This window comes from Gavia stellata, chromosome 6 (genome assembly GCF_030936135.1).
Source record: "Gavia stellata isolate bGavSte3 chromosome 6, bGavSte3.hap2, whole genome shotgun sequence".
NCBI classification, from domain to species: domain Eukaryota; kingdom Metazoa; phylum Chordata; class Aves; order Gaviiformes; family Gaviidae; genus Gavia; species Gavia stellata.
This window is the reverse complement of record NC_082599.1, coordinates 28,894,333-28,908,454: the sequence shown is the minus strand read 5'-3', so window position 1 is coordinate 28,908,454 and position 14,122 is coordinate 28,894,333. Positions and strand designations below refer to the sequence as shown.

At 37.7% G+C, this 14,122-nt stretch overlaps 1 protein-coding gene across 1 annotated transcript in view; it reads right to left on the bottom strand.

Annotated features, from left to right (window-relative positions):
- The window catches only part of UMAD1 (UBAP1-MVB12-associated (UMA) domain containing 1), a 74,249-nt gene extending 60,410 nt beyond the window's left edge, over positions 1-13,839 (bottom strand). The window contains exon 1 of the mRNA XM_059818954.1: positions 13,753-13,839. Within this exon, the coding sequence (XP_059674937.1) occupies positions 13,753-13,834 (82 nt within the window). The 5' untranslated portion in view covers positions 13,835-13,839. The remainder of the gene's footprint in view (positions 1-13,752) is intronic.
- Between the last annotated feature and the right edge of the window lie 283 nt (positions 13,840-14,122).

Sequence of the window (14,122 nt, the reverse complement as noted above, 5' to 3'; positions counted from 1 at the left end):
TTCATATGGCATTTAACTAGTTATCTTAAAGAATACTCAAAATCCTGACCTCTCAAAAACTGTCTGCTTTTTTAATTTCAACTGGTTGCTCTCCAGTTGGCAAAGGTAACAGAGAGTATACATGAGGAAAGTCATCAGGAGTAGAATGGAAAGAGAAATTTCAAAGCGAGAGTCTTTGAGAATGTGTTCATTTGCACCCCATGTTAAGCCTGATCTCCAGAGTCAAGATCAAAAGTGCCTGGACATGTTCTCACCAGAAATGTCTTAACTTCATAATTCATTCTCTGCACAAGAAGTTCATTAACTTTAGGTACAGAATGTAAGCAAACAGATGGCTTATGCTGCCAGGAATGTGCTGAAGACTTAAAGAAATATAAACCCAGAGGATTCAGAAGTTTCATTGGACCCAAGGGAGAGGGTAGAAAGAAGAGAGAAGGGAAGTAGTAGACAAGACCACTTCCACATATCACACCTCCTGAAATAAGAACACAAAAGAGCAACACAGACATCCTTAGCTTTCCATCTGATTCATCAAATAGAGGTTAGAAAAGAAAGCATTTCTTGCTCAAGAGCAGCTGTTAAGAAGGTCAGTGTGTAAGACATGCAGCTGAAAGATACCTGCTGACATTAAGCAGGTGTGAGCCTGTATTGCTTAATCAGTAAAAGATATCACGAGAATATTGGGGCAGGGGGGTCTTTAAAAAGAAAAAAAAAAAAAAAGCTTTGCCTTTTTGTTTTAAAACAGAAGACTGCAAAAAACCCCAAACACTGCAAGATAAATTAGCTTGGGGTATAAGGATAAAGAGCAGACCAACACTATTGCACTATGGCCCTGATCAACTTTAAACCAACTTCCACAGGAGTACTGTGTGCTTCAGGTTTAAAAAAGCAATGTGCAGGCGAATAAAATTTATAAAACATTTTCTAATCTGAAGTTCTCAATAACTTCTTATAATCAAACCTGGAATCAGAATGTGCTGGATAGCTTTCACTATTATTTGACATAGAAGAAGACTCCATTTCTTTTACCAGCCAGCGTTATCAGCCCTAGCTCCCTGGGGGCCCGGGCCCGTGCCCGCAGGATCCCTAAGCTGGCAGAAGGAGGACACACAAACAAAACGCACCCTCTTCCGCCAAACAGCTGTGCCTGCAACACACCTCCCAGCAACAAAGTAGGGCTTACTTTAATCAACTTTTCACAGATAATTAATACATTCACAGCTGTGACAAGTTGAATATCACCCGAAAGTATGATCCTCAATTATTTTTCTTAGGGTTCCCCCCTTTCTTTCTTCTAATAGTTTCTTAATACTCCTAAAAAGGTAATTTAGTCTAATAGCAAAGACTCACAAGTATAGAATTTGACTACTGTTTAATGCTATTTAAAATTAAAAGCATATTATAACAAACCACGACTCATTATCTTCACACAGTACACATATTTTGCTATCAACAAGATTAGAATGGGTATGCCTGGAAAGGCATACTGGAAAAAATAATCTAAAAAAGCAGCTGTCTCAGAAGCCACAAAATGCATTAGGGATCTAAATTCATTAGCTGTTGCTTCTGCACATGAACACAAACGTCCTGGATCTGTCCTGGATCTGACCGGGAGCAGCTTAACTCCCGCCTCCCCTTGCCTCCCCCACAGCATGCTCCAGGCATACCAGGAACCTTTTCCCTGGAAATTAAAACAGGGGAAACCAGAGCAGATCCCGCCTTTCCCCTCACCTTCTAACTGGCCCACTCAAGAAGCAACAGACCTGAGATCTGGGCCCTGTAGTCTGAAGGTATTCAAGCTCCTGCCTCCCACAGGGAGCCCTCCCAGCCAGCTACACTTCAATTTGCTTGGGGCACTTTTCTCCCCTTCCTTTTGAAGCTGGACCTTTGGTTCACCCAAAAAGGAACGGTTGCCTGGGACAGAGGTAAAACAAATCAGAAAGAGTCTGAGTCTGATGCCTAAGAGTTACCAACACACTCTTATCTCTTCATGCTGTTTTTCTGGGGGGTGGGTTGGTGGTTTTTTTTAACCTTTAGTCATTTCAGTTTAAGAAAAAAAAGCGCAAACCCACAACACACACAGGCTAGGGAAGAGAGACCAGTATTCCAGTCTCCTTACTCCCAGGTCACTGCAGTTCAATGATTAACACAGTATCAGAGAAGCTCCTACATCTTGCATTATTGAAGTAGAACCACTGTGCAGCCAATATAAACAGTGGACATCCTCCCAACTGAACTATTTTAGATTTCGATGCTAGAAGATGTGCATCTGACTGTGCTAAACCTATGCAGAACTAGATTTGATGTCTCCCGCTTCTTGGATGAATGCTTGAATAAGCACAAGTACACACCAAACATATTTCAAGAACATGCTGTAACTTCCACTTTTGGTTCTGAATCAGATGTGCTTGATGTACAGCGCCTTGAGCTCCAGAGCATACCAAACGTTCAAGCTTACTGACGGCCTCTGCGTTTGCCAGTGGGTCATTTTAGGCAAATATGCTCAAAACACATTTTGTAAACTGAATTTCAGAGATGTTTAATTCTACTTCTTCGTTCACAATGCACAAGTTGGAAACTACTACTGGTTCTTTCCTGGGTCTCACCTCTGTTTCACTCAGTGGTAAAGTAGGAGTAAATTTTCATAAGAGTTGGTATACAGAACTGAAGTTTATATTCAGCTGGAGTCAGTATATTAAATCTTGTCTAAATCTAAGGAAGGCTCTTTGTACATCTTTTTTTAACAGTGTTGTCATAACTTGTGGGTTAGTAAAAGAAAACAGTTCTAGCAAAAAAAAATCTCCCCCCTAATTCTCTCTCCTAATGAAGGGTGCATTGGTATGTGTATTTAATATCCATGTTTCAAAGATAATATTGGCTGCTTTCTGCTATAATAGATTTGCTAATGCTTTTGTAAATCAAATCTTCCTTAGTCATAGCCTTCCCCTTCTGTAAGACCTAAGGATGAAATCATTCAGAAGAAATTACATAGGCAAGTTCCCACTGAAAAAATAAAATGGCAAAGAAATAGCCATAAAGTCCCATTCCCTCCCTCTCAAAAAACTGAAGTTTCATACAAACTGAAAGAAGGATAAAAATTAATCTTGTGGGTTTCAAGTTGTTCTTCTCCCTTATTCACTCTGGAATAGGAAAATTATGAGCTTAAACTCCTTAAAAACTGCAGTATATTGCTGGTCTAGACAGGTCTCAGTGGAAAGAGATTTAGAATGATATGGTCTAACAGCAAAAATATTTTTTGTTTTGTTTTGTTTTATTCCAGGAAAGGTCTGGGCCTTTGGATCATTTTAAGGAAGTTTGCCCATTTTAACTGAAAAAAATTATTGTACATGCTTAATGGTGGTCACATGCTCAAAAACCTCATCATTAATCTGGGGGTAATTGAAAGAGAAAAAAACACCCACAAAAAACCCACCAAAACAAATTAATCTCACCATTGATAACTTAATACTACCAATTGTGCGAGCTCTCTCTACAGTTTGTACTTGCATTCTTATAGACAAAATCCATATTCACCTAATTCACATTCCCCTAACTTCACCTAGACACCCTGTCAAAAACAAGAAGGAAATTAAGAGACTATACATCTGCTGAGTGTATTTGAAGTCGCACATTTATCTCAACTGCTGGGAGGGGGAAAGACAGAGAAACACTCACACTGTATCAATATTCCTGAGTTAAACTCACTTAAGCTTTTGAATAATTTTCTGTCCTTTATAATTTTTGCACCATACACAGTTTTTGTAGCAAATAACCGTGTGTAAATTGAGGAAACAATACACAGAACTAAGACGGTGATTACATCCTGTGATGTACACGGTTAATTGTGATAACAGCGAAGTGTGGACTAATTGTTAAAGAAACAAACTGCACAAACAAAGCAGCCCACTACTTCTAGGAGATCTTTGCATTCCTCTTTATTTTTTACTATCACATAGAAGGACATCCCTATGACAATGGAAATAGCACTAGAATAATTTACTAAAAGATACAAAAAGCACAAAGTGAAGTAATCATGGTCACAAAAAGTGATTACTGTATAATTTTAGAACTGACTCCACGCAGCCCTCATTTGTGGGGGAAAAGCAGCATGAAAAAGCTGAAGATCATTCAGTGTGTGAGCAGAGATCAGAAAGCACATTACATTTTTGGCAACTACCAAAGATGTGTTATGGCAGAAGTAGATGAAATATCACTGAAGTGCAAAACAATTGACTGGATAAATCACCTATATCCTTTAACTTCTTTGGCCCTTACTGAAATGTACTTAACCTAGTATATCAAGAGAGAGCAGCTAAAGAAAAAACGCCTTTATGCACAAGGTGACAAGCCATCTTTCATTTTAGAAAGAAAAGCCTTACACTTCTGTTACTATTTCATATTGAGGCCTATGACACGACTGACTTGAAACACTTGTGAAACACAGAACATAACCTTCTTTATACTATCTAATTAAAAATAAACAAGACAATGTCTCTTTAGCAAAGTAATTGTTCTTCTTCCATTGAAAAAATGTACAAAAACATTTATTTGCCAGAGATAGGGAGGGGTGTGTAAATTCAGCTCAACATAACATTTCCATCAGAGAAAATTAACATTGATTAACATCTGTAGAAGTCTGAATGACTCCAACCAGACAGGCAGTGATTGCATGGGCTAATGACTAGGGCTCTCTTTGCAAAGAATGATCTTCTAACTATGCTGTAAATTGCTGAAAGAGGGACTTCAACCCGAATTCATCACTTGCCAGAACAGCAGCTTGCACTCCTGCAACACATTCTCCACCTCTTGTTTTCAGTTAGCCCTGGCTGTAAGTTCACCTTATACAGGAAAATCAGACTTGGGCTAAAAGTATATTATCATATCTTGAACTATTTTATTTGCATCATAAAGCAAAGAAGCTTTTAATTCTAAAAGATATTTAATGACCAGCATATTCTGGGAAACAAAGTTTCCAACCAGCACTTTAAAATCCGTACTTTTACACTACATTTTGCTATTTTTACTCTGGTTTACAATAAGCAATCAGTATTTTCCTTTCTTATATTCCAAATGCAAATTGCTTTAAGAATGTTATATGAACCAAGACTAAAGCACTACTCCTAGAGAGTAAACTACTATGTATGGGAGTAAAATTGTCACAACCGAGGTGTCAAAAGCGATCACACTGCTATAAGCAAAAGTTAAAGAATAGTGTGTCGACTGTGTAAATACATCATTGCAGAATAGTCATGTCCAAGAAATGCCTTCATCTTTTCTGAGGATAAATTTCTAGCAAAAAAAGGATTTTCTTACTTCAGCATATTCTACTTCCATCACTATCTGCAAGAGTTAAAATCAGCAGGACCAAACCTCTTAGGAGCAGTTTGGAGACCTGGACAAGTAGAAAGTGACTATTATACATCAAGTCAGAAAGCAGTTAATATGAAAAACAGGAACACAAGTCCAACCAATATTTTCTTAAGAGGGCTGGCAGCAAACTGTCAGATGCACGTGTGACCTCAAAACAACCTTTTGCCAGATGCCTCTTTAACCTCTTACAATTACATCAACTTCGAAAAAGACCGGTACATATTACCATTTTCCTCCTTTGGTTATGCAAATTAAGAAGATGTGCTTGAAAGACAGATTGAAAATGTTTGGTTCTGTGCATTTTTGTCTGTCTTACAGCCCCAAAATAAAGCTAATACAGCAGCACATACTTCTTTTTTCTCCCCAGAATTAAAACTGCTGTAGAAATTAAACAAGAAGTCTTCATCATCTTTCTTTTCTCCTCCCTGGACTCATTGTTCAAAACCAGGTAACTTTTTGAGATAGCTGTGAGTTAAAGGGCCAAAACAATAATAAATCACTGTTAATACTATTTACCATTTTTAAGTAAATAATTTCTTTTCATAAAAAGTATGTTTTACATCTTACGTTGCAATCAACAGAAGCCAACAGAATGATTCATATTATTCAGGTTCAAAAATGGCCCATATGCTAACACTTAAAGAAGGGCACTTCTGCAAATTTAAAAATAATCAAATTCATAGCATGGAAGCATCACGAACATGTTTCAGGAGCTCAAGACTTAGAAAGCAAAAAAAAAAAAAAAGAGAAATGTTATGGAATTAAAAGTTAAGTAGGTCATGTATACTAAAGTGCTAAAAATACTAACATCTGATTTGTGGCTGAAAGAACTATTTTTAAAATCTAGAGGTGTACAAGTAAATGAAGAATTGCACAGTCCTTTGTCAACAAAAACATGCTTTGATGAGGCATTAAAAAGAAAGATTCCCTGTGCTGTACAGAATCCAAGAAAAAAAAATCTTTTAAGAAATATACCTCCTTATACAGCAAAACAATGAATTTCGGTTGTTCTGTAACCCAGTTCCTTTAATCTGCATAAGAGATGCTGACTGAGTTCACTCAACCAAATCACTACTGGCTTTCAGAATACAATCAACACATGCTTTTCAACAGTATTAATATAGCATGAAGCTTGTGCTCCTAATTATTCATGTTTTTGCATTCTGTTTTTTCCCCCTGCTGTAAAATATGCAAATTTACTTCTTTGTGTTATTTAGGTCCCACATGGGCCTCAACAGACCTGTTTGGAAGGAATTACAAGCCAACATCTAGATACATGCTGTCAACATTTCAAGCTTCATTATTTTTATTAGGTTGGAATGCCATTATATATTTGATATTAGGCTTTAAAAAGCTTTTTATAGATCGGTTGAAAAATCTGCAGTCTAATAAAATGGTGTACTGATAATTACTACTACTCCACTTCGTGTGTGTGTGCATGAAAGGGAGAGAGAAAAGCCCTACAACTCTTGAATACAAGAGAAATCCCCATCTAGCGGTACTATTGAAAAACGCAGTTTGTTTTTGTGCAAAATTAGTACCCAAGAGGATTAGTTTGACTTCATTACTGAATGAAGGGTAGCCATTACCTCCTTATGCAACTAAAGATCGGTAACAGGAAAGGACTGTTTCTTCTGAATTCCTCCTCCTCCCTTTTCAGTCAACTCTGACTGTAAAATTCAATGCCCAAATGAGCTACTAACGATTTTTAAGTATAAAACCCATAAAGCAGCACTTCAAGAAACAGGTCACTTAATACAGTAACTTCTTGGTGTGCATCAAAAGTGTTCACTTGCAATGAGGCAGGCTGACACAAACAAAGTATTCTTTAGACAAAAATATTAAAATATTTCCCCAAATCTCAGATTATTATAAATTTAGTATTAAATCTTTTTAAACTTAAACAACATAATGAAATAGTAGCTTGATTATTCAAAAACTGCAAGATTGGAAATAACTACACAAGCACTTACTGTTATATAAAAAATACGTACTATAAGCCCATTAATGCAGAAGGTAAAAAGACATTGAGATACTGCTTTTTTCCAACTGGCACAAAGCCTTCTGCATTTCTTTAATGTAATAGTATATTTTAAAACACCGCAGCAGCCCAGCCTTCCTTACTAGCACCACTAAAAGCTCCTTAAGTATTAATGAAAAAACAATGTAGCGATTCACAGGAAACTACTACACATTACTACTGACTCCTAGAAAACAAACAGCAGCAGTTAACACAAAGACTTTACAAATCTCTTGAAGCGTTTAATCTTTAAGGTGTGTACGCAGAGGGGAGAAACCAAAAAACTATTTGAATTGCAGTAATAAACTAGTACGGGGATAGTCCTCTGATTTGGGAGGATCAGTATATTAAATTTCCCTTTCATGACAGAGTCACTCCTGAAGATTTTAAAATTGCACATTTAAGGAGTTCTTCAAAATATATGTAAAGATCAATATGGAAACAATAAGGATCTTATTGTAAGACCTTTTTGAATGTTGGGTGACAGTGGGTGTGTCCTTTAATTCAAATATGCAATATATCCAATTCTTCCTTCCACAATAGAAACTACCCCAAAAACTATCTGCAGGCAGAATACATTCACGGCAAAACAGAAATGGGGAGTTGGAGAGGAACAAGTATATGTAAAATTGGTCTTCAGAAAAACAGTCAGATTTCCAGAACTAAAGACTTGCGTTGATCATTTTATTTTTTTACATCTTCAGTACAGAAGACTTCCTGAGTTGTTAAGGATATTCTCTTGCAGTATAACTGCAGTTAACAAAGGGAAACATTCAGTTGGCTGTAAATCACACTTTTCAGTCTCACAGCTGAGTGAGGATGCTCCTGCTACAGATGAGGATGATCCCATATGAAGGAATTAACTCAGTAATATATATACTGAATACAGCAGAGGAAGGTTCAAGTAACTCATTTAAGATAAAGCTGAAGTTCGAATGCCTTGCAGAGATTAGCCTAAAATAGTAAGTCATACCTGACCACCAAAATTTTGAGATAAGAATATCTGCTATCATCCATCATAATTTATCAAACTCATTGTGTACTCTTTTTGCATCCCGTTATGTTCCTGACTTTGTCATAGCATGTAGTAGTGACGAATTCTGTAACACTTTGCTTCTCGCAAAAAAATTCCCGAACTTTCCACCTTTCATCTAATACCAGTTCTCTTCTACTTTCTTAATAAGAAAGAAGTATTTGCCTCATACTGTATTTCATCTCCCAGCATGAAAAACAGTAGTTCCCACCTCCTTTTCTGTGAGGTTTTAGATGTTGGTGCAAGCCTGACCACATACGTTCTGTAGAGCGCCTTCTCTTCAGACATCAGCATTGAAACAGAAGGTACATGTTGGTTAATTTGACTGATCCAAGACTCATTTAAATGCCACAAGTCCTTCTCCTTATTGGGAAGAGATTTCAAAACACTTAATTTCTTATGTCTATGACTATTTATGTCCTCTTGAGAGGAAACATAACAGGCAAAAATCATGCTTGCTCCGATAGTGAGAAGCATAACAAATAGCTGTTAATCCAAAATTTGCTTTCTAGTTCTAGATGGCCTCCAGGGATCTAGGAAACCACAGTAGGGAAAAGAGAGGTTTACAGAGCAGGAGTATATCTTCATTATAAAAATACTGCCAACCCTTCTCACCATGGCCACAGCCTCCCTGCATCTGTGACAGTCACTCCACTCTGACGAGAATCCCCTGCCTGTCCATTTTTCCTTGGGTACCTACTCTTGAAACTTTGAAAAATTGCTGAATCTCAAAAAACAACCTTCAGGTGACAGCTAAGTGCTCTCTATAAGTCAATAACAATACTCCCTACCACCTGTTAGAGATGTGCACCTGAGGCTGAGAGCAGAGCTCTGAAATAATAGCCATTGGTCAGTATTGAAAAGCCATGCTAATTTACATCTAAAAAAAGGAAACAGGAAGCTGTCCTAAGTTCAAGGAAGAAAGAGAAGTTAAATATGTTTACAGATCAGGTTTATCAGCACCAGCAACTGAGCTGCTTCTCCAAGCCATTTACTCCATTCCAATTTATGACATAAAAAGATCCCCGAGAGAAAACAAAACAAAACCAACAACTCTTAAATCCATGAAACAGATTGGTCTTTAAAACACAAGTTAAAAGTAAAGAAAGCAGACTTGAACTCAGGCATGGTCAAAGGCTCAGGTCAAGCGCTCCTCAGAGAACCCTGCTGCCTCCAGATGCTCGTGAGAGACAACACAACCATCCTGGCTGTTTGGCCCCGAGTGCACCACTGGGCTCAGCAGCCCCTTCCCCAGCCCCGGGGGTTTGGCTGTCCGTGCCCACAGCCAGCATTGACACAGTGCAGCCTAAGCACGTCCATCAGCGTCTAGGCAAAGAGCTGGGGGAGAAGCCTCAGCTCAGATTCTTGGTCCTTGCCCAAGCCACCCTGCAGGGATGCCTGCGCCTGCATGTGCACCTTGATGACCCCAACCCTCTGACCTGACTTCCTGGCCTGGCCTCAGATCTGCCTTGTCCCTGCGGCCTTGTCTGGCAATCGCTGGACTCCCACCTGACCCTGGTCACCATCACCAGAGCTGCTCTGCTGTCCTTGCTGGAGTAGCATGGGACCGCACCCGTCATCGGTGAGGTCTCTGCCCAAGCCCCTGCCCTCTTGTCACCCTCACTCAGCTGCAGGCTCACCTTCCTGGTGGAGCCACCAGCACTTGCTGGTCCCTCACTCTGGCTTACTTCAAATTTTTCTGGAAATGTAACTAAGACCATGCACATCAGCATATTAAACTAAACCTGAAAACAAAATTAACATTTAGCAGTATTTTTTAAAGAGCGCATACAGAACAATATTCTGTGATAAGTGATTTTTTTAATTTTTTTTTTATTTTATTTTTAACAATGAGGGTGATGAGACACTGGAAAAGGCTGCTCAGAGAAGTTGGTTCAAAGTCAGGTTGGACAGAGCTTTCAACAACATGATAAAGTGAAAGATGTCCCTGCCCATGGCAGGCAGGTTGGACTAGATGATCTTTGGGTCCCTTCCAACCCAAACCATTCTATGATTCTATGATATTTCAGTTGTCTTCAAGCAAAAAACACTCACTACCCACCCCAATGGAACCATCAGCACCATGTGGATGTTTGCAGAGTTTCTGACCTTCTTGCCAAACACACATGGGAAGCAGCATTGCAGTTTTTCAATTCATGATCTTAGCCTGAGATTAGGACTACCAGTCGCACGCATCTTTGACATCTGATAGGAGATTTTTAGCTGTGTGCCAAACCAAAATGCTAGCACTAACCCGTCGTCTTCTCTGTGGCTAGCAATAATAGGAATGGATGGTAGGCTGGAATTTATTTTATATTACAAAAGCCACAAAACATGAGAAATTCCTTAAAAACTACTACTCTTCAAGATCCCTAAGCTAACTGAAAACTTACTTGTTTTCTGAATTCTGGCATTCATAATGTTAACTTGAAAAACAATTTGTGATGATCAGGCAAACCTCTGAAACATTTTTCATATTTCTGCAATTGATTCACTCATCAAAACCAAATCGCATGTGTTGTGCGTATTTCATAAGACTCTTTTCCCTTTTCAGAATAATAGTTCTGCTTGTTACAGAACAAGCACCACTTTCACAGCTTCATGAACAGATGAGATGACCAGTGTCTGGAAAATAAGTGAACTGGTAGTTAGACATAAAAATGCTTCAGTCCCTGGTAGAAAATTGCTTTTTGTATTTATTTTTTAGAGAGGGAATTACAATTTTTTTTTCTTGACTCCCACACATGCAGTATTTGCCCCCAAAGCTATAATAGAGAATTTCTTTCAGCTACTATGCTGCAAAGTTGGTTTTGTTGCTTCCAGTGTTTTTATGAGTCATCTTTCTACTCAAAGAATATGTATTCAGATACTGAAATTCCAAATGCATTGATATTCTACAAGCAAAGGCAGATTTAGAATATCGCAATATATAACAGGACTTGGAGAAGTCATGAAAAAAAATAGAAAAAAAAAGATCCTCAAGATTTGAGAGGGTGATAGCTCTGGTGGATCTTTCTCAGTAAAGTGTTAAACCTTCTTCCCTGTTTTTCAAATATCATATGATACAGAAAGAGATTAAAATAAATATTGTTAGGAAAATCACAATTATCTACATTTAACTGTGATCCTCAGTACTCTCACTACATTACTGAATAGATTTCTTTCATACTTTAATGGACATGGCATTTGATTCTTTCATGATAAGTCTCATTCAGACTTCCAGTAAGACTCCTGGCTGCCCTTGTCAGCAGTGTATTGTGTGAACAATCTTGCAAGGGATTTATGACAGACAAGATCTCCTGACCACAACAGTGGAAATCAGGAGCAAGTGTCCCCTGAGGATGTATTTTTCCTCTTCTTTCTCCAGGAAAGAAAAGCAAAACACTTCCTCGCATGTCCACAGAATATCAGCGAACTAGGCTTTTTGTTCTTGTATGCTCTGAATGAAAAACTGGGTTTAGGAACCAACTTAAAACATAAGAAATTAAATTCTCACTCCCTTTAAGAGTGTTCACTGCCTCCAGCAGTATTCACACTAATGGTCCTATAATCCTACTGAGATTTGTTAAAGACATTTAGTGCTGGTATTCTAGAATATTTTACACCTAAGTTTAAAAAAGCTTCAGAACTTCCTATCTGAGTAATAAAAAAGTAACTAGCAGAATAGCTAGGTGTCGTGGTTTGGGTTTGGTTTTTTTTTGAGTGCCACTATTCCTAGACAAACAAAACTAGAGAAGTAGCTACTTAAGTGTTGACCTATAATTCTGCAGCTACATCCATCTAGCAAGACAGTGATATGCTCCACTGACAAGGTTGACGGCAATTCAATTAAATTCTGTCTGAGCAAAAAATAATAATACATAGAAATAAAATAAGAGAAGATTCAAGCAAAATTGATAGTTCTTAAGTTTATATTTAACAGATTAATTCAATATGAATGTATATGAACAAAGTCTAAATAGTCACTGACAGTATTTCAGGAAAAAGGAATGAACCTAAATTGAATGCAGAATCAGGATCAGCAATTGTGGGACATAAGCAACATTTGGGTGCAGAACTCTCTGCCTGTTTCAGAATTTGGAACTCCAAATGGTCTCCAGACTTTTTTGGGACAATGATGTGTCTCCTTTGACCCTTCCACAATGCAAGTTGTGCTCAGACAGAAGTTAATTTAGCACACTGCAACGAAATGGACTGTAATTTCATCATAACTAACTTTTACTGGGCAAAAGAATTGCTGTCAACCTTGTCAGTAGAGCATATCAGTGTCTTGCTAGATGGATGTAGCTGCAGATGATGTAGCCATCAAAACCAGTGCAGATGAACAAAACCTAACGGAAGGCAACCATTAAACATGACAACACAAGAGTCACAGATGTGAAACCAGATTTGTTTTAATGGAGAGCTATTACAAAGAATATAAGCAAGTTCTCCTCAGAAAGAGTTCCAATAGTCTCTCATATTGTTAGATTTTGATAATCTAGAGGCTTTCATGACTTGAAAATGCTCAAGAAAATTAACACTTAAATAGAGAAACACTGTAAGATTCCTGATAAGAACAAGCCAGTAAATCAGAGCAGCAGAAGCTGAATATTGATGATGACAGATTTACAAGGAGGAAAACACAAATTTTCAAAAGAGGAAAAAGAAAAGGATCAGTTACAGCATGACAGCAATAAATTCTTTACCTTCTGCACACTTGAGCCATCCTACAAGACTGTGAAAGAGCTTGATTAAAGCTGCAAATTTAGCCAGTTCACCGGTGAGTACACTTCAGATTAGTTTTTGAATAACAAACAGACTTTGAAAACCCTAAACTCCTTAATTTTCATCAAACTAAGCAAGAGTCAGATTCTGAGACAGAACATCTACATTCGCCATGTGACTAGAAATACACAGATGCTGCTTGATTTCTAATATAAAAAGACTTTGGCGGTAATGCTAAATGGAAGGAACCTGAAAAAAAGCAGTCCTCTAACACCTGCAATAAGATATTCTCTTCCCACAACTCTAATCATAAAGCTAGAAGCCTCAACTTTGAGCTTTCTTGTTTTGTAAGAACATAACTTCTCCTTGCTCACAATATGAGAGGAAAACAAGAAACTACATTTCCAATGCTCTTGAATAAGAGTTTGTACCTATGTAAATAAAACTTCAGCTACTTAGTCCAAATGGTGACACTAGGAATATGAACTCCTTCAAGAAAAGTAAGAATTTTGAACAATTTTTATCATGGCTTCTCTTAACATTTCATTTTGTCTAAGCATCTCAAAGAAATTTTTACATTTCAAAGATGATAAGAATCACTTTATACAGAAGCACCACTTACCCACAATAACAAATCCATCTGCTTCTCTCTCTGGCACTGTAACCTTCTTTGAATCTTGAGTTTTTCGGAAGAAGCTGAACATAGCCTCTTTTTTTTTCTTCTAAGTCGTTACCTAAAATGAAGACAAAACATGTTAAATAAATATAAGATAACAGAATTTACCATAAGAAGTTCACAGCATGCCAAAGGCCACACATATGATATTACAGCTTAATCTTTATTACCAGATTTGAAATATCAGGCGTTTGTATGTCAGACAGATTACCTTGTTGATGTAGCAATTGACTTCAACAGGCAAAAAGAGAGTGAAGTATGAAAGGCTTTTTTATAAAGCTATGAATGGAGTGGAACCATTAAAAAAAAATTTTTC